The following is a 19,645-nucleotide window of genomic DNA, read 5'->3' as shown; positions in this document are numbered from 1 at the left end:
ATGGTATGGTATTAATCATCCTTACTTCTGCGCTGCTGCTGACGGGGAAGCTGGTTCAGAGCTGCGTGCCCGGCCAACATCTGCCTCTCTCTAGCCACCTAGCTCTGAAGGCAGTGCAGAAGAAAGGATGGCAATACCGTGACCCCCTGCAGCTCCCTTTTTGGTCAGGACCCCCAATTTGAGATACGCCGGTATACCCTATGAAATCTGGGAGGAGACCAGATTTCAGTGTCTGAGGCGCATTTTTCATGGCCGTGAATTTGGTAGGACCCTAATCATAATGCTGTTTCAAAATAAGGAAGTTTGCCAGACGTGACTGGTTTAAAACATTCATGTGTGTCACCTACTGGTTTCTTGAGAAAGTGCACCCTCACTCTGCATGATTGCATTTGACCTACTTTTATGTATATTTTGAATAACTGAAAGGCTGAGAATTAAATAAGGGATAAGGGTCCCAAGCCTACAGTCTTTTCTCAGACAAAACTCCCATTGACTTCAGACAGAGTATTACCTGAGTAAGGAATGCAGGACTGGGTTCAAGATACATGGGAACATGTAGGAATTAAAAAAGAAGGGGAAAGAGAGGTTCCAAGTGATGCCTATGCCTGATAAATTAATGTCAGACACTCCCCACTCCATTTGAGGGGGTTTGTGTAATCCAGAACGTGATCTGAGTCAGCCACCGTTTGAATTCTTATTTCCTGTTTCTTGAGTAAGGAATACATGGTGGGGCCAATAACCAGAAATCTGGTCAAATTCTGTATAAATAAGGTCTGCTTCTGCAGTCATTGCATGCACAGAACTCCCATTGATTTCAATAGAAATTTTGCATGTGAAAAGACTTTGGCATTGGCTCCTCAAGATTAACAGTTTTCCTTTATATTTTAGTACCTTTTTTAAAAAAAAATTACCTGAATGAAACGGTGACAATTTAAATAAGAGAGGCAGGTGCTCAGCCTTTACAAAGATCAGGGTCCATAGACAAGTGCGTTTGTGAAGCTAAGATAATTGATGTTTGAAAGGCACTTTGAGATTCAAAGATGGAAGCCGCTACAGAAGAGGAAAATATTATGTTAATTTATATTTTTCAGCAAAAAAAAAAGATAGTATTTGAGAGAGTTGACCCACATCTCTTCACTTTATTCAGACTGGTAATGCTACTCAAGGTAATGCAAGTTCTCTAATTATTAAAGTGATCATGATTTGTCTCTTGATCAGGATCTTTTAATCACTCTAGTTAGGTTTAATTAGACTGTGAATCCAGCAATATAGATTTATGAGTGAGAGCAAAAATAACTAATTAACTAGTATATGTAAAATAAACCTCTAAAATTATCTACAATGGCGTCTAAAAAATAGTTAATGCCATGATTTTAAAATCCAGTATCTGACGGTCATCTAGGTCTGGAAAAAGATGCTTCATTCCACTGAAAAGAGCATTCCACTGGTATAAAAACGCAGTTTCTAGGCTTTCTGATTCAAAAGGTTTTGACTATAACCGTTCAGCATTGAATAATACTTATCCTCTCTATGTCTTGTTTTGTATGGGCACCCACCACTATATTTGTATCTGAGCACCTTCCAGCTTTACAGGTTGGTATTGTGAGCTTTCTAGTGGGTCCCATACTAAAGAGCTGAGAGGAACTGTGTGATGGAGTAAAGGGGCCGACAGGCAGGGAAGTAGTTAAAAGCCTTTCCCAAACAGTCAGCCTCTGAATTCTGTAAATAAGGATAGGTTACTTGCTCATTGCATGAATGGTGATTAATCTTATTGGCATCAGGCAGTTGATTTCCCTAAAAGATGGGGAGGGATAAGAATAAGAAGGAAAGATTATATATAGCACCAGGGAATGCACTGAAAGAGGGTAAAAGTGAGCTTACAGAAGAGGTGAGGGGTTGGTTGTGATTGTGTCAGCAAGGTTTACTGTGGACATGGTTGAGAGAAACTGTTGGTATGTATATTTGGTCCTTAAAATACAGGGTACTTTGTTGTATTTTAGTTTTAAATGAAGTATGTGTTGAAGGTATTTGAGTTCTAGCTGAGGTCTACATTGTGTAATTTGCTTGATGTATTATTATTGTTGTTCTTAGAGGCTCACCTGATATCAAGATCCCATTGTGCTAGACCCGGTACAAACACATAGTAAGAAATGGTTTCTGCTGTAAAGAATTTCTTTGTAAACAAGACAGTGGGCAAACGGATGTATTATTATTGCCATTTTAAGTGTGGGGACTTGCTCAAAATCATCCAGGAAGTGTATGGTAGAGCTGAAAATTGAACAGATATCTAAATCCCAATCTATTCCCATAGTCACAAAATAATCTGTTACTTAGAATCACTGTGAATACAGTTGTAATAGAACTTGGAACATGAGCAGCTCTTAGCTGCTATTTTCTATTAGTGTTATCTGGGTTAGTTTAAAGTATCCATATAGTTCAATTTTTGTTTGTGGAGTCTAGATTTTTCAGAATCTCTTCTGTTCATTATGAGTTTTTGACTTTAGCTCTCCTGATGTTGGATTGCTGCTTTTGGCTTTGCAGTCCAAGAAAGCTTTTCTAATAAGGAAGAAAATGCATTTTTGTAGTTGTGTACATGGAGCCATGTTGAACTTTTGTTTCTTTCAGACTCTTCTAGTCTTTTAATGCCACAACTAAATATTAATTCCTTCTCCATTGATTTTATTCCATGAATTGTCATATAAACAGTTTCTCAGAATTGTAGTAATGCACCCCCCAATTGGTTGATGCAAGTCTGCTCCTTGATGCGGCGTTGTTTCAAGTAGAAATCAGTTGATTATGAAATACAGCAATGTAGATTTAGAGTCAGATTCTCTGTTGTTCTTCGCCTTGTCTGTTCATTTGTACTTGTGCAAAGTGAGTGTAAAAGACTACCACTCAGAGTTGGTAGGGTTTTGCATGAGGATAAAGGACTATAGAAGGGGCAGGATGAATCCAGGCCCTTGTTATCAGAACTGATGTTCCTGGGAAGTGTGATTTCCCTATTCAATAGATAGCTGTTTCAATCAAGTTAAAAGCCTGGCTAGGTAAGGGAGTTCAAGTAGGATTCTCGTCTTTCAGTGGGACCAAATTCCAGTGATTTGTATCCAATTTATCTGAAGAAGTACTTCCACTACCCCTTGCCAGTCAGTTCTTATTACATGTATTTTTACATGTAGTTAGTACTTAAAGCAAAATATATATTTACCAATATAGTCTTCTCCACAGTGAGCATGTTCAGAAGACAAAATGGAACAGGAGTACTACTTTCATTTTTTTTTAAATATCTGGCATAAAAGAATACTAGTAAGTATTGCAGTCCAACCCACCAATACTGTAGGTCAGTCTACATTAGAAGAATTTTCACCACTGTCACTACTGATGCATACCTCTACCATGGCTGTGCTGCACTGATGCAAACCAGGGCTTGCATTGCAGTGGCTCAACATGTCTACATACAAGGTTTGCACTGGTGCAATGTAGACCAGTTCTGTTATTTACATAGCATTGTATCTTTTTTTTCCCCTACACTTGTATACCAAACCTACTGTTACCTGACAAAAGTTTTTTAAAAGCCCATTGCCAAGTATATATGCTAAAATTTTAGCGAGCATAATGAAAGAATGTTCAATAAAATGTTTTTTTTTAAACAGCAGAGTCATGTGATCTTCAATCTAGTGGTTGGGACAACTATACAACTTTATTCAGCTGTTGCTTGCTTCTTGCACCTGGCTCTGAAGCAGCTGGCATTGGCTGCCAAGAATACAAGACTAGAGGGATCTCCTGTCATCTGTTATGGCAATTCCTATGTTAATTATTGAGGAGCTATGAAAAACAACCTATTTAGAGACAACTGTCTTGTCTGTCCTGATCTTGGCGTTCGAGTTCTTCTGTTCCTGCTATTCTGTTCTTTTGGTTAAATTAATCATCTTAGTGACCATTTCATAGAGCTCAATTGTCATGTAAAACAGATGAACACCACATTCTAGTGGGAAATAAGCAGCAAGAGGTTTTTGGTTTTTTTTAATATGTCTTTATATACAGCGTGCCACATTTATTATAAACCAAGTCATTTTGAGAGAAACAGCCTGGAAATGATGTCCTGCAAGAAGTTTGATGTAAGCTAGTGAGTGTATCAGAGCACTTTGGGCTGCACCCTGGAACCCTGCAAATCTGCAGATATCTTCTTGATATGTGCTGAATATATTTGTGGATCAGATGTGGATACACATTTTTGATCTGTGCAGGGCTCTTCTGCCCCCTGGGCCTTGATAGGATGTAGCTGTAGGGATTTAGGCCTTCATCCTGTACGTATTTATGCCAAGATGGGGCTGCTGCTCCCCTGAGTACAGCTATGCCTGGTTCTAAATCCTTCAGGGGATGGTATTGCTGCCTTGCTGTAACAGGAGGCACAGGTCAGCAAGAGACCAACTTGCCTGCACACAGGTGCAGGTACAGGTTCACCTAAGGCAACTTTTGACCGAACTTTGTAGTGTAGGCCTGACCTGCCTCTTCGTGGGCCCAGGGCCTTTGATGGCCCTGTGGTGAATGGGGTGCGAATTTGGAGCCTGTGTTCCACCTTGGAGCTGGCGCTACAGAGGCTAGCGGGGAGATGGGTGCGGTACCCCCCTGGTGCCTGCAGCCGCGCTCCGAGGCCCGGCCGCGGGGCTGTGGGTTCAGTTTCCCGACACTGAACTTGGCTCTGGGCGGAAACACCCGGCACGGCTGGCAAGGCCAGAAACCACTGTCCGCCCGGCTGGGGGCAGAGCGCCACAGCGCCCCGCCGCTGCTGCAGCCGCCGCCGGCTCCCCGCAGGGCTGCCCCGGGGAGGACGGGCGGAGGGAGGGAGGCTGCCGCGCCGGGCGGGAAGTGAGCTCAGCGCACAGGAAATCCCGCCCGCCTGGCCTGTGTTGTGCTGCCGAGGGGCAGAGAAAGGAGCCTAGCGACCGAGCGGGGCTGGCGCCGGAGACCACGGGCAAAGCCATGTCTGACCAGGTAAGGGCCCTCCCGCGGCCGGCTGGCCGGGCTGAGGGGCCCGCGGCGGAGGGAGCGAGGCTCTGGAGCCGGCCCGGCGGCCTCCCCGCCGCTTCTCCATAGCCCTTAATGGAGACTGGAGGGAGGGGGCGAGCGGCGCCGGGGTAGGGGGCCCTGCAGGCCCTTGAGCGGCGGGGGTTGGCCCCGTCCAGTGCCCGGGCGCAGCCCCCCCTACCCTGCGCCTCCTCAGCGGGGCTCCGCCTGGCACCCCCCGGGAGAAGGGCCCGGAGAGCGGCTCCCCTTTCCCCCCACTTCGCGATGCCCGCCCACTCTCCTGCTCCCTCTCCAGGGGGGGCTGCGGGGTCCCCTCCCGTGACTGCTTGACCCGGCCTCCCACCCTGCCTAGGCCCAGGTCATACAATGGAAGCCTTCCTTGGTCTGCTTTACGGGGGTCAGTCGCTGGTGCCCCCGGTCCTGGCCTGCCCCAGGGCCCCCGCCCCCTGCTCGGGGCCGGAGGAGGGAGAGGCAGCCCCAGAGTTTGCAGCCTGGCTCGGATCTGACAGCAGGAGATGAGGGCTGATAGCTACAGCCAGGATTTAAGCTTCTTTCCTGTTAGGCCTGTACTCACGCTGGGGAGTTGTTGTGATTTGTGTTTAGTGCTCCTAATTCTAATCGTATCCTGGCTACCTTATTTCATTCCCAAGATTTGTTCAGGAACTATTAATGATGTTCATTAAATTGTAGTGTGTGTGGTTTGTGTGTGTATGTATTCTGTCTTTAGATGACACTCTCAACTAGTATTGGCGTGAAAAATGTGGATTTTTCATAGCAGTTTTTTGAAACCTAATTTTAGTAGCAATGTGTGGTATTTAAAAAAAAATGGAAATGCTCTAAAATGCTTCTATAGTGTTGGGAAGCGGAGCACTGTTGGTATATGAGAATCAGGAAGCAAAACTGGCCAGAAGAGAATGTGAAATTTAGGCCATGACATATCCCCAGTTTGAACCCCATTTCAGCTGTTAATGTAGTTAAGGTGTAAGAAATCCCTAGTGTGGACAGGAAAAATCACTATTTACACTGGTGGACTTTACCCGAAGTTCAAGCAGAAGTAGACTTAACTAGTGCAAATAATGGCATTGCCTGTTGCTGCTAAGGCTTTACACTATTTGAGCTCTGCAGGTGTCTGACAACTGATGGCTGTCATCAGAATAAGGCCCACAACAAGACCAGGCTTAAGTAAAATGCAGAAAGTAAACTAGCAGCATAAATGGAGGAGGGGGAGAGGAAACTTTGGACCAGATCCTGCAGACCTTTGCTCACATAATTGCCCTTATTGATGTAAGTAGTGCTGTTGTCATAAATGGAACTACTTGTCTGGGTAAGAACTATTCAAATTTGCAGTATAAAGCCCTTTTTCTGAGAAGTCTTTCCATTTGAATCTAATGTGATACTAGTAATAGAGATAGGGAGAAGTTGATTAATGAGGTGACAGGGTTCCATCAAATAATCAGATTCCAACTAAATCTGTTCAGAATGGCAGTCATGGGATAAGAGGGAATGTCCTCTCATGGATCAGTAACTTGTTGTAAGACAGGAAACAAACGGGAGGAATAAATGGTCTGTTTCAGAAGGGAGAGAAGTACATAGCATGGTTGTCCAAGGATCTGTACTGATACCAGTGCTGTTCAACATATTCATAAATGACCTGGGGAAAGGGGTTAACACTGCAATGGCAAAGTTTGCAGATGATCTAAAATTACTCATGATAGTTCAGTCCGAAGCAGACTGTGACGAGTTACAAAGGGATCTCATGAAACTGGGTGATTGGGCAAGAAAATGACACACAAAATTCAGTGTTGATAAATGCAAAGTAATGCACATTGGAAAATATAATCCCAACAATACCTATAAAATGATGGGGTCTAAATTAACTGTTATCACTCAAGAAAGAGATCTTGAAGTCATTGTGGATAGTTCTCTGAAAACATCTGTTGAATGTGTAGCAGCAGTCAAAAAAGCTAACAATGTTAGGAACCATTAGGAAAGCATAGATAATAAAGCCGTAAATGTCATAATCCCACAATATAAATCCATGGTACACTTACACTGTGAATACTGCGTGCAGTTCTGGTCACCCCATCTCAAAAAAGTTATATTAGAATTGGAAAAGGTACCAAGAAGGGTAACAAAAATAGCTGGGGATGTAGAACAGCTTCCATATCAGGAAAGATTAAAAAGCCTGGGGATTGTTCATCTTGGAACAGAGATGACTAAGGAGGAGTATGACAGAGGTCTATAAAATCCTGAATGGTGTGGAGAAAATGGATAGCGAAGCATTATTTACCCTTTCCCATAACACAAGAACCAGGGGTCACCCAATGATATTAATAGGCAGCAGGTTTAAAACGAACAACACATAATGCACAGTCAACCTGGGGAACTTGTGGCCAGGGGATGTAGCAAAGGCCAGAAGTATAACTGGGTTCAAAAAACAATTAGATAAATTCATGGAGGATAGGTCCATCACTGGGTGTTAGCCAAGATGGTCAGGATGCAACCCCATGGTGTGGGCGTCCCTAATCCTCTGACTGCCAGATGCTGGGACTATACAATGGGATGAATTGCTCCATGATTGCCCTGTTTTGTTCATTCCCTCTGTAGCATCTGGCATTGGCCACTGTTGGAAGATGGGATACTGTGCTAGATGGACCATTGGTCTAACCCATTATGGCCATTCTTATGTTGAATTAGGCCACAAGTCTCTTACAAAAAGCAGCCTTCAATAAGTAATCCTTTGTTATGCCTCAAATCTGCAAAGATTTATGCATATGCTTAACTTTATGCACTTTGAGTAGTCTTGTTGACTTGAGTGGGAGCTCTTGCGACCCATAAAGTGTAGCATGCATGTAAACTCTTGAAGATAACGGCCTTACAGTGGGACAAACATGTAAATGCGCTTAACTTTTACTTCCACAGTTAGTTTCATTGAAGTCAATGAATAGTTGACTGGAGTTAAACATGCATAAATGATAGTGGGAATGGGCTCTAAGGTGATATTAGTGCTCATCTTTCCATGCAAATAATTTTTCTTGGAGTTAGCCATGTTGCATGGAAAAACTACGGATTCTTTTTCTCCTATCTTGTGCTGGAAGTAGTTGTTTCAGAGGATATTGTCCTCCAGGGATGTAATCATTTGTTAATAATGGCAATTATAGCTGTCTTAATTTAAACAGTGAACATAAGAACAGCCATACTGGGTCATACTGTCCATCTAGCGCAGTATCCTGTCTTCGGACAATGGCAAATGCGAGGTGCCCCAGAGGGAATGAACAGAACAGGTAATTATCAGTTGATTCATCCCCTGTCGCCCATTCCCAAAGTGGGATATAATCAGTTTAGTTTTCATTAGAATGAGATAAAAGATCATGTTACTGATAATAAAGGGGGGAACAAAATGGGATGGGGGATACAAAAAGCTTGTGGGTCCTAGGTAACAATCCCAGAATATGGGGAACAGACAGAGTCACAGGAGGGGTAGGTGTGTAGATTGGTTTAATAAAGAGGGAAATTGTAGAATCTAATAAAGCAAATTTAACTTCTAATTAAATATAGAAGAATGAATCGGCATAATATTGGCTTCATGTAGCATTTCTTTTAGCTAAAATATTGCTAACTGTTAGGAGTATAGGCAGAATACATAAATTAACACCACTTGTTTGCTAAATGTCAGCACTGGTGGTGTGTGTACTAATCATCTTATAATCATGATTCTAAAATCTTATTGCATATTATGTTCTTGAAAATTGAAGGTCAAAATCTATAAAAAAATAACTAATTTATTGTTTAAGAAAATTACAATGCAGCATTTGAAGTGTTTTGTTTTGTGGTTCCGTTAGTTGCAATAATAAATACTTGGCCCTCTCAGCACCTTTTGTCCAAGGACTTCAAAGTGTTTTACAAGCACTAATTAATTAAACCTCATGACATAAGTATGAGGTAGGTATTAGAGAACATTTTTTATGCTGCTTAGGAACCCTTTCTGTAAAACAGTGGCTATAGGAACTTTTTATGTCCCGAATGAAAAGTCAGAATCTGATTCAGAAGTGGTTTTATTCAACATTTTTATTTTGACCGCTAAGTAGAAAACTTTCTTTTCCTAGTATGATCGTGAATACCAGTCTTTTAACTGCATGTTAAGTGGTAGGGACTTGCACATGAACTGTTTTGTGAAATGTTTAATTTACAAATGAGTGATTGTAACTTAGTTGCCATCAAGTCTACCTAACTGTGCATTTGCTCTTTAATTTCTTCTGGTGGCTTTCCCATCCACCCATTTTTTCCCCCTTAAACCTGCAGTAGGGGAAAAAATGCTCTTTCAGTTTTGCCTGCCCTTGTTTGGCTCCAGATTACTGGGATTTTACTTTTTAAACTTCAGTTGTTGGCAATGCCATTCTTGACTCTAACCCATTTCAGTCCCCCTTCTCTCCCCCCCCCCCCCCCCAAAAAAAAATTCCATCTCTGCTTTTGCTCCAGTTTGGTGTATAGTGGGGTTACCTGAGGCTTTAATCTTGCATCTTTGTGACATACTGATATTTTGATCCCACTAATTCCCTTTTTGTCTTCCTACTGTCTCCCTTTCTCATTGCATTTGGCGTGCACTGCCTCAGTTTCCTGGAGCGGAATCAAGCCTCCTATGGATCACTGCTTTCCACTCATATCAACCAAGGAGGGCTGTCATGGTAGTGATGCTCTGCTTTAGACTCAAGAGTATGAACTCTGTGATACCCCACACAAGAGCTCAGAAACTCTGGTGAGGAGAGCTAGATAGATAGAACATTGACAAGAGTTGATTTGAATCCTCTGCATGGTAGTGAAGTCCTCTCTTATTATGACAGCAGGCTGGCTTGCAAATTGGTTCTTTTGCATAGTGAACAGAGATGGTGACTGCATACACTTAGAATTTAAATACCCTTTGTAGTGATGGGTTTCTCATATGTTAGCAAAGCAAATGACTAATTAGCATGAAGTTATGTTATACTTCAGTGGGTGTGTAGAGATTAGTCTCTCTCCTCTTTTGGAGGATTATTCTGTCCAGTGTGTAAATGCTAAAAATGTTCTTTCCGCAAACCCTTTCTGTAATTACAGGAGAGTGATTGGCCATTAGGTGAAAGAGGTCCATGATCTAGGTCTCCAGAAAATGTCTGTCTTTTGGTCCTTTTCTAGCCGAGAGTGTGATCCAAACTATCCTCTCACTCCTACAAGTAGTGCCTTGAGATTTGGGTTGAGGCCTGTTAATATGGCAGGATAGTGAGGGGGAAAATGGCAGGGAGGGTGGAAGTCTTTATCGCCAAGAAGGAATTCTGGCACTGGGGAGCTATAAAAGCTTTGATCTTGTCCATCTTGCTGGGCAACAGCATGCTGAAGAAAGGTGATTGAAACGTGACTTGTAGTTTGGTGAGATCCTCCTCTCTGAACACTTTTTTTAAAGATTTCTCTATCCAGCAACTGCTTGAATTTATGCAGTGACTAAAGGTGTAGGTGTAACCTTGTTCAGTGCCATAATACAGCACATCCATCAAAATGTACAAAACGGTTCAGAGCTGCCTGGCCACGCCTCCACCTAGCAGCTGAGTGAAGGGGATGTCGCCACTTCCGGGGAGACCCCCAGATAAGCGCCACCCTGTCCAGTGCCCGTACCCCCTCCCACACCCAAACTCTGCTGCTGGGGTGTGGGGGGGGGGGCCAGGGGCCAAGGGACTGCCCCAGCAGTGGCCTGGCGCAGGGGCTGCCTGAGCTGCCCTTGAACCAGGTGCACGGGCTGCTGCAGAGGTCACGGAGGTCACTAAAAGTCACAGAATCTGTGGCATCCGTGACAAACTCACAGCCTTATTTATAACAAACATACCATGACACAAGCTATTAATTGGGGATACTGTTTACACATGGGAGTGAGGGCTCTGCTCATTCTTTGAAAGTGGTAGTGACTTGTGATGCATCTTTACACACTGATGCTATACATGCAACAAAATCTGTTTACTTCTGCCTCTGTTTTAGCATATGAGACAGAGAAAGATCTATTACTGCTTTCTCCATGTTTCTCTTTTTGAGCTTATTTCAATGGAGTTAAACTGGTGTAAAATTGCATTCTTTGTTTTAATGTCTTCTAATTCATCCATTCTCTTCTCTGTTCCTCTTTCTTAGCTGCTACTGTTAATCACTGGTGTAGTGCTGATTCATTGTAATAAGAGAGAAGTTAGCGTACTGTCTAATGAAAGTAGTTAATAAGTAGGATTTATCAATATCCCTGTGGAATGTTTTTCTTTCAGGAAGCAAAACCTTCAGCTGAGGACTTGGGAGATAAGAAAGAGGGAGAATACATTAAACTCAAAGTCATTGGGCAGGTGAGTTCTTTTACATAATCAGTTACTGGCAGATATTTCATAGTTGTCCATGTATAGCCTGCAGATGGATCATCTCTCTTAATTACACATATGAACAGCTAAATTCTGGTACCCTACAATTCTTTGATCTGGAGTTTTCCCCCCAAATTACCCTCCTACTTACCAGTTGCCTATGGTGGTTCTCAGTATAGCTCTAGGTGTCTCAAACATTAATTAATTTTATCCTTGCAACTCCTGTGTGAGTGAAGGGAGTAGTAGTATCCCTGTGTTACAGATGAGGGATTGATGAACAGAGAGATTAAGTGACTTGCCTGAGGTCATACAGGAAGTCTGTAGCAGCTGATTTTAGATGGACAGGGATTCAGGCTAGCATTAAGCAAAAGACCATCTTTCCTCCTGGACAGGAATGGGGTGAAGGTGCCATTGGTTGTTTACTTAACTGTTTGTGGGAGGTGAGGCCAATTCAGACTCTAGCCAGCAACTTCTCTTTAGAGATAAAGGCTGTAATTTTCAGTATAGGAGGGAATGAGAACTTCAAGGCCTTCATGAACTGAAGTAATTCTGCATAGAACCAGGGTACTGCGGGAGCTACTGGTTCACTTGAACTCTTTTAATATTAGGAATTTTAAGACTTTATTAGCCTGGCAATTTGGTGCTGGTTGGAATCTGGGGACCAAATTCAGTGGAGGCATAAGACGGTGCAACTCCAATTAGCTTCAGTAGAAATTGTAATTACTTAGCCCTGGTCTACACTAAGGGGGGGGAGTCTGTAAGGTATGCAACTTCAGCTATGGGAATAGCGTAGCTGAAGTTGACCTACGTAGATTGACTTACCACGGCGTCTTCATGGCGGTGAGTCAACTGCCGCCACTCCCCCGTTGACTCCACTTGCGCCTCTCCTGGTGCTGGAGTTCCGGAGTCGACGGGAGAGCGCTCTGGGATCGATTTATCGCGTCTAGAGTAGATGCAATAAATTGACCCCTGATATATTGATTGCTACCCACCGATCGGGCGGGTAGTGTCGACCTACTCTTAGATAAGGGCTGAATGTGGTCCAGTGACACAGAACATATTTCAAACACTTGCATTTGTAATCATTTTGTCACCTCTTGCAGTAATGTATCTTTTTGTAGGACAAGGACAGCTCATTAACTTACTGTTGTATTGCTGAGACAGCATGTCTACAGTGGTAGATACTCTCTAAATGAGCAGGGTTTTATTATGAATTTTGAATTGTGAGCTTAACTTGCCTCTTCTGGAACTTGAGACCAGAGATCTGCTGTGTATGATGATATTTTTATTAGGCAGATTGGAGGATAAAGATGGAGACACAGACTATTATTAATTTTTTTTTTTTAAATTCAGAATGTCTTTAGCAAACCATAAGCCATATCATACCATCTATTTTTGAGCAGAACTCCCCATGGAAGTGAATGGTGAGTTCTGATTAATGTGTTGTAATATGAATCTCTAGTAGGATAACTTATCAAGCATTACTGTATGCACATTGATTGATGGTCCAGCTGTCCAGTAAAGCTGGTGTTGGGTACATTTTGTAATAAGTGTAAAAATTAAAACCTGCTTCAAACAAAACAAATAGTTATTACAAAGAGGGGTAACTTCTTCCTATTCTGTTCTTAGGACAGCAGTGAAATTCACTTCAAGGTGAAAATGACGACACATCTCAAGAAACTCAAAGAATCATACTGTCAAAGACAGGTTTGTGAAACAGTGGCACTGTCCTATTGAAAAAGCACTTTAACCTCTCTTTCCTCCCTTCCCCAAGTAAAGGGATCTGCTTGGACAGGTGAACTCATGTCAAATCTCTATTCACCGGAGGGATAGACCCAACAACCACAGAACTATGGACCTCCTAATTAAGTTTGACAGTCATTAGCATTTATGCTGGACAGCATGATGTGGACCCTGTCCTGTTATAATGTGTTCAAATTATTGGTTGAAATTACAAGGTATCTGTTAAAAGCAAATGCTCCCTTTTTTAATATGCTCATGCGTTTTCTTATGGGTACTGTAAAAGACGCTTTACCTCTTACAGCTCAAAGTGAAATGCACTTAGAATTGTGGAATACTTTCACTGTTGTATGGAAGCAGAATTAGACTTACAACTGCCAATATTGTTAATATGGTAATAAATTGACAATGTGTGACTACTAAATTCATTGCATTAACGATTTGGTAGAAGGGGTAAACAGTGAGGTGGCAAAGTTGTAAATGATACAAAATTACTCAAGATAGTTAAGTCCAAAGCAGATTGCAAAGAGATCTCACAAAACTGGGTGACTGGGCAAGAAAATGGCAGATGAAATTCAGTGTTGATAAATGCAAAGTAGTGCACACTGGAAAATGTAGTCACAGTGTTACATACAAAATGATGGGGTCTAAATTAGCTTTTACCATTCAAGAAAGAGATCTTGGAGTCATTGTGGATGATTTTCTGAAAACATCCACTCAGTCTGCAGTGGCAGTCAAAAAAGCTAACAATGTTAGAAACTATTAGGAAAGAACACCCACACTGTGAATACTGCGTGCATTTCTGGTCACCTCATCTCAAAAAGATCTATTAGAAATGGAAAAGGTACCAAGAAGGGCAACAAAAGTGATTAAGGATATGGAACAGCTTCCAGCTGAGGAGAGGTCAAAAAGACTGGGACTGTTCAGCTTGGAAAAGAGGTGACTAAATGGGAATATGAGAGAGGTCTATAAAATCATGAATGGTGTGGAGAGAAAGTGTTCTACCCCTTCACATAACACAAGAACAAGGTTGATGGAGTTAATGCGCAGCAGCTTTACAACAAACAAAAGGAGGTACTTCTTCATATGATACACAGTCAACGGGTGGAACTTGTTCCCTGGGGGATGTTGCGAAGGTCACAAATTTAAAATATGAATTGGATACGTTCATGGAGGATAGGTACATCAGTGGCTGTTAGTGAAGATGGTCATGGATTCAACCCTGTGCTCTGGGTGTCCCTAAGCCTTTGACTTCAACATGCTGGAACTGGACAACTGCAGATGGATCGCTCAATAATTGCCCTACTCCGTTCACTCCCTCTGTATCAGCTTGCATTGGCCACTGTCGGGAGACAAGATCCTGGGCAAGATGGACCATTGGTCTGCCCAATATGGCCATTTTTTGTGCTGCAAGGGATCAGATTTATCTTCCACATCAGTTTCTCTTAAAACTACCAATTAACATTTCTCTTGTTTGCCTATTCTGTGTTTAGCTATTGGATCAGCAGTGGCCTTTATGTGGTCCTTTCTTCAGCAGCGTTCTTCAGGTTCACCCTACCAACTGAGCCATCACTGCTTATGGTCAAACATTTTTGTGTTAATAGAGACAAACTAAACTTGTCAACAGATAGCTTTGTAGTGAAGCTTCATTCTTTGGTCATATGATGTCTTCATTTTTCTGTGTCCTTGTCATTGTGAGATTTGCTGCTACGTACAGGAAGAAAAAGTATTCTTAATATTTATTGCTTACATCTCATTGAATGTATGCTGGGTCTTTTTCAGATGAATGAGAGAACGCTGCCATGATGAGCTTAAAATCTTAGGGCCTGATGCTGTGAACCTTTTAACACAAGTTTTGTGTGTGTCAGTCATACCTAGAGCTATAGGTTACTCTGTATATCTAAAAAACAAAAACTCATCCTATAGCAGTTTGAATGGATACCACTGTAGTATGTGTATACTATAGAATGAAGTTTTTTTTACTTCTTACCTGGGCTATAACTTGGTGAACAAAGTAACCATGGAGATATTTTAGGTTTCCTTATCCAAGTGTGCTCAAAGGCAGATGCTTCTATGTCACATCATCTTCTGAGAGAGGAGTCTTAAGGTAGTTTCTTCCAGGGCCATAAAAATGCTTCCCAACTGTAAGAGGGATTACTAGAGAAGGTCTTCCTTTCCTATTAATTTGCCTACCTGGTTAACTTGCAAGCCATTTATCTTTGAGGTACAATACACGACAGACTTTGGGTGCTTCAGAATAATTTATCTTAAAAATGACTCTGTGCAAGTTATTTAGTTTAGAAGAGCTTACTGTAAGTGACAGTAGCTGTGTATGCAGACATTTTAATATGGATTTAATAACCTCGAGCTACTTACCTTTTGCTGATGGCATAAAACAAGATGAGTATGGGTTTCGTTATCTGGTGTTGCTATACTGGCATATTTAGAGACCAGTAGTATTAACTGCACAATTAAGATTGGGTCTTATTTTGCACTTGAAGTGGGAGTTGAACCTGTATTGTATGAAAGATACAGTACATCTGGCCCAAATTTTTGAGCAGATTATCAAATATATCTGTTTGTTAGACTGAATTCTAATCACTTTAAATTGGCATTTAAAAGTTCTTATTCTGTCTCTTGGTTATTGCGTGTGTTTTGGTTTTTAACTTTTTCTAGCTTAACTCTGAACTATGGAATGTCAAAAATACATACATTGTGAGTGTTTGAGGTCTCTTTGGAGTCATGTAATTCTTTTTCTTTTTTCTTTTTAAGTATTAGTATTATTCACCATAACTGATTCCATGTTTGCTGCAGTTAGCAGATGAATAACTTGATTTATGTCAGCTACTTCCGTTCTTCAACATGGGGTGCAAAAGCCTTTTTGAATGGTTCAGGAAAGAATACAACACTGCTTTCTAATGTATGCCCCCAGTAACTTCCTTGCATCCATAATTGTGGCTAGCATCGGGAATGAATTTTGCTAATCCAAGAGTGTGTTTGGGGAGTCAGAGAAGATCTTTGACAAAGGACATTTGTCACTTTGTAGAAGACTGGATCTTGGTGAAGCTGTTCAGTTGGTTCAGGAGTAAAGTTGAACAGTTTAATGAAAAACAAGATCTTCAACAAAGCAATGAGTGTTGAGGAGTCTGTTCTTTTTGAACCCAGTCAGCTGGGTTAGAAGTTCTCCCACTGAACTGGTGGAACAATTCATGGAGATCCTGGTCTGAGACCATTCAGCTGGTTCAGGAGTGGCGCTCTTGAACCCGTGGAATAGTTTCACAAAGAATATAGCACCTTTGACAAATCAACGGCTTCTGACAAATATCAAGGTCTTTGTGCATGGAGCTATTGTATTGGAGATCTCTTCTTAGGCTTTTAGTATTCTTTGTCATTACTGAATGCTTTTGAGCAATGGTTAGCTGTTGAAAAGGAAAATCTAGTTTTGACCAGCCCTACTTTAGGGGAGCAGTACATTGCCTATTGTCACATGCCCCCACTTATGACCCAAAATGGTCCAAATGGAAGAAGAGCAGGTTTTTCTAGTACAAGCAACATTTATGTTGTGTAGTAGATGAAGACCTTTGGCAAAGCAGTGGCTATGAAACACATCTTTGTGAAGCATGGCTGGATAGGTCTTCTGTGAAAGCCTTTGGCAAAACTCCTGAGCCAGCTGGACTCTTTCACAAAAATCCTGTTCTTAATTAAGTCAGCCATTGCTGTGTCAGAGATCCCTTTTCAATCTGGAAAAAACCTAGGAAATTAATACACAAAACCACTGTGTTGTGTTTCAGTTAAAGCTGGCCCACACACATACCTAACCCAAATCCACAAAACCAGGAAAAGAAAAGTTAAGGTGTCTAACTATTCATACCCTCTTTCTCCCCTCAGACACATACCTAACCACTAGCACAACCACCATACACCACAGACAAAGCATCACTATTTTCTCATCCCCATTGGAGATGCCAGCCTTCCAGCACCCCTTTTTCTAGACATGAGTGATTCCCCTGCCCCTCCAACTTGTGCAGAAAGGATAGTGGGGAAGGAGTCTGGTCAGTTTGTGGTGATGCTGGGTGTGGGAGTGTTGGGAAAGGGGGTGCTGGAATACACAGCATTGACAGAAACACTACCCAATTTCTGAGAACAAAAATCTTATTCCTGTTGATTTGCAGGTCAGAAAGAACCCAGCTTGACTTTTAATACTAGGTAGAGTTTGCAGGGTGGAGAGGAGTCAAAAAAACCTCTTTTCTTGTAAACTGGACAGACTTCATGTGGTGGTGGTTGACAACAAATACACAACTACAGTCCGCTTGCAGAATAAAATTGTACTTTAATGTTAACATTCGCTTAACTATTTTAGTGCACTAGGTGCGTAATAAAATACACACAGCTTAGATGCTTGCACATCAGTTGCTAGTACCCAATCTTCAGTTTTCAAATTCTTTGCTTATATTGAAAATGTAATATTATTTGTGTATCAATTTTTAAAAGCTTACATGTGCTTTACTAAACATTTCTGTGGCTTGTTTTTAGGGAGTTCCAATGAATTCACTCAGGTTCCTCTTCGAGGGTCAGAGAATTACTGATAATCATACCCCCAAAGAGGTGAGTTTCTTTCCTTAATAGAAGGCAAGTGGCAGCTTAAACAATGCACCATGGGACAACTAAAGAAGTAGACTGTGCTTCGCATGTTAGGGATTTCACTGTTCAGCCAAAACTTCCATTATTTGCTTGAAAATGTTTTTTAATACAAGTATATGTACTCATCTTTACCAGAGAGACGTAGGAAAACACGAGTAGCTTGTTTTCTGTTTACTATCCATATCAGGATTATACTTAATTGTTGCATAAATTTATTCCTGGTATTGCAGAAGTTATAAAGACTGACCTTTTGGACTCAGGATGTGAGTTATGCAGTATTGATGTAATCATCTTTTGGTCTTAAACTTTCAGCTGTCTAGAGAATGGAAAACGAACTTGAAAACTTTTAGATATCAGTTGTAGTTTCTGAAGTGAAAGTCCTTTGTTATAACCAAGTAAGCTAAACGATCTATAATTTGCAGTCATTATGCCATTGGTACACAATTGCATGACAATCGTGCAACAGCTGCACAAGAATAAAGTTAGAGACTTTAAAAAAAAATAGCCAATGATTTTTTGGGATCTGGAAAAGGATTTGGACTCCCTACAGAATATTGCCAGTTCTGAAGTAGATGTCCTGCAAAGATGAAACAAGTGACTTGGGGGGTGGGGGAGCAGTCTAAATAAAATTATTAGTGTTGGCTAATAAGGCAGTGACAGAGGATTATTTTTCCACCACTTTGTCCTTTTGAGGAAATATGGCTGGGGAGAGGAAGAAAACCTTTTAGCTCCCTTGCTTGTCCAGGAGCTGCTGTGCATTCAAAACATCTGATTTGTAACAATTTTGTGTGTTTGTTTTTTTTTTGTTTTTGTTTTTTTTCTTCCCTGTTCTCACAGCTGGGGATGGAGGAGGAAGATGTGATTGAAGTTTATCAGGAACAGACAGGGGGTCACTCTACAGTTTAGATCCTTCTGTTTGTTTTTTCTTTCCCCTTAATCCTTTTTTATTTTTAAATAATAGTTCTTTTGTAATGTGGCGTTCAACACTGAACTGAAACTGGCACCCCATCTCTGGGAACTTATTTTCAAACATCTGGTATCTTGAATTCTCGTGCTCATTATACACTATAATTTCTGTTTTCATTGTGCTGAACTCTTGTGATCCAGCTGCAGCCCTGCTCCTTTTCCCCCACCCCTTTAAAATTACATGTACACACATGCATTTGTATGTTCGCTAGGATCGTGCCTTTCAGGCACGAAGGTTGTAAGATCTGCCAGGTGGGCAAGTGTTCCTAATGACTTCCAAATCAGCCCTGAAGTTTTGATGTGTGACTGTTTCACTCCTGGACTATAACTTTCAGTGGGAGATGAAGTTTTTCAGAGAACTAAACAATGGAGAAATTGTGTGTCCATAATTGAGAGCTGTTTTCCTTAAATTGTGCTGGGGACCTGGGAAAGAAGACTGTCCAGTTGGAAATGAAAAAGATCTGTACTTTCTTCCAGAGATGACTTCACAGAAGACATAAAATTGAAAACCCTGTCTATTCTTAAATTTTGGCAGAAGAGCCCAGAAAAGTTCTTTCATATAGCAATTAATACACAAATATTCATGCAAGAATGTACGCAGCAGACACTTGTAGTATTCTGACATTCTTGTTTGTACCTTTTGGCCTGGGACATGGGTTTTGAATGGACGTTGTCTGTACCAGCTTCATTAAAATAAACAAGAAAAACGATTTTATAAACATTAACAATTTGTATTTTCTTTTCAAATATTTGGAGATGAAAGAGCAAGAGATGTGCTTATTTAGTAAATATTGATCAGAGCCAGCAAATATTACTCTCTTAAAATATACACTGTAAACTAGAATTCTGTTGTTCCCTTCTTACTCCAAGTATTGAATACTCATTGATTTTTTTGTTTTGGTAATAGTAATGTG

The 19,645-nt window shown here is 41.3% G+C and overlaps 1 protein-coding gene across 1 annotated transcript; it reads left to right on the top strand.

Annotated features, from left to right (window-relative positions):
* Positions 1 to 4,701: 4,701 nt before the first annotated feature.
* SUMO1 (small ubiquitin like modifier 1) lies at positions 4,702 to 19,459 on the top strand. The gene is made up of 5 exons (XM_073306442.1): positions 4,702 to 4,992; positions 11,298 to 11,372; positions 13,014 to 13,091; positions 17,658 to 17,729; positions 18,603 to 19,459. The coding sequence occupies exons 1-5, from the start codon at positions 4,981 to 4,983 to the stop codon at positions 18,669 to 18,671; spliced, it is 306 nt and encodes a 101-aa protein (XP_073162543.1). The 5' UTR covers positions 4,702 to 4,980; the 3' UTR covers positions 18,672 to 19,459.
* The last annotated feature ends 186 nt before the right edge of the window (positions 19,460 to 19,645 follow it).

The sequence above is a fragment of the Lepidochelys kempii genome, chromosome 11 (genome assembly GCF_965140265.1).
Source record: "Lepidochelys kempii isolate rLepKem1 chromosome 11, rLepKem1.hap2, whole genome shotgun sequence".
NCBI classification, from domain to species: Eukaryota; Metazoa; Chordata; order Testudines; family Cheloniidae; genus Lepidochelys; species Lepidochelys kempii.
Note: the sequence above shows the minus strand (reverse complement) of the source record. Positions and strands in the feature narration are given on the sequence as shown.

Excerpts from the sequence above, each read along its gene's own strand:
- SUMO1 (XM_073306442.1), top strand. Across the intron at positions 11,373-13,013 it reads AACTCAAAGTCATTGGGCAG|GACAGCAGTGAAATTCACTT; the intron begins GTGAGTTCTTTT and ends TTCTGTTCTTAG. Across the intron at positions 13,092-17,657 it reads AATCATACTGTCAAAGACAG|GGAGTTCCAATGAATTCACT; the intron begins GTTTGTGAAACA and ends GCTTGTTTTTAG.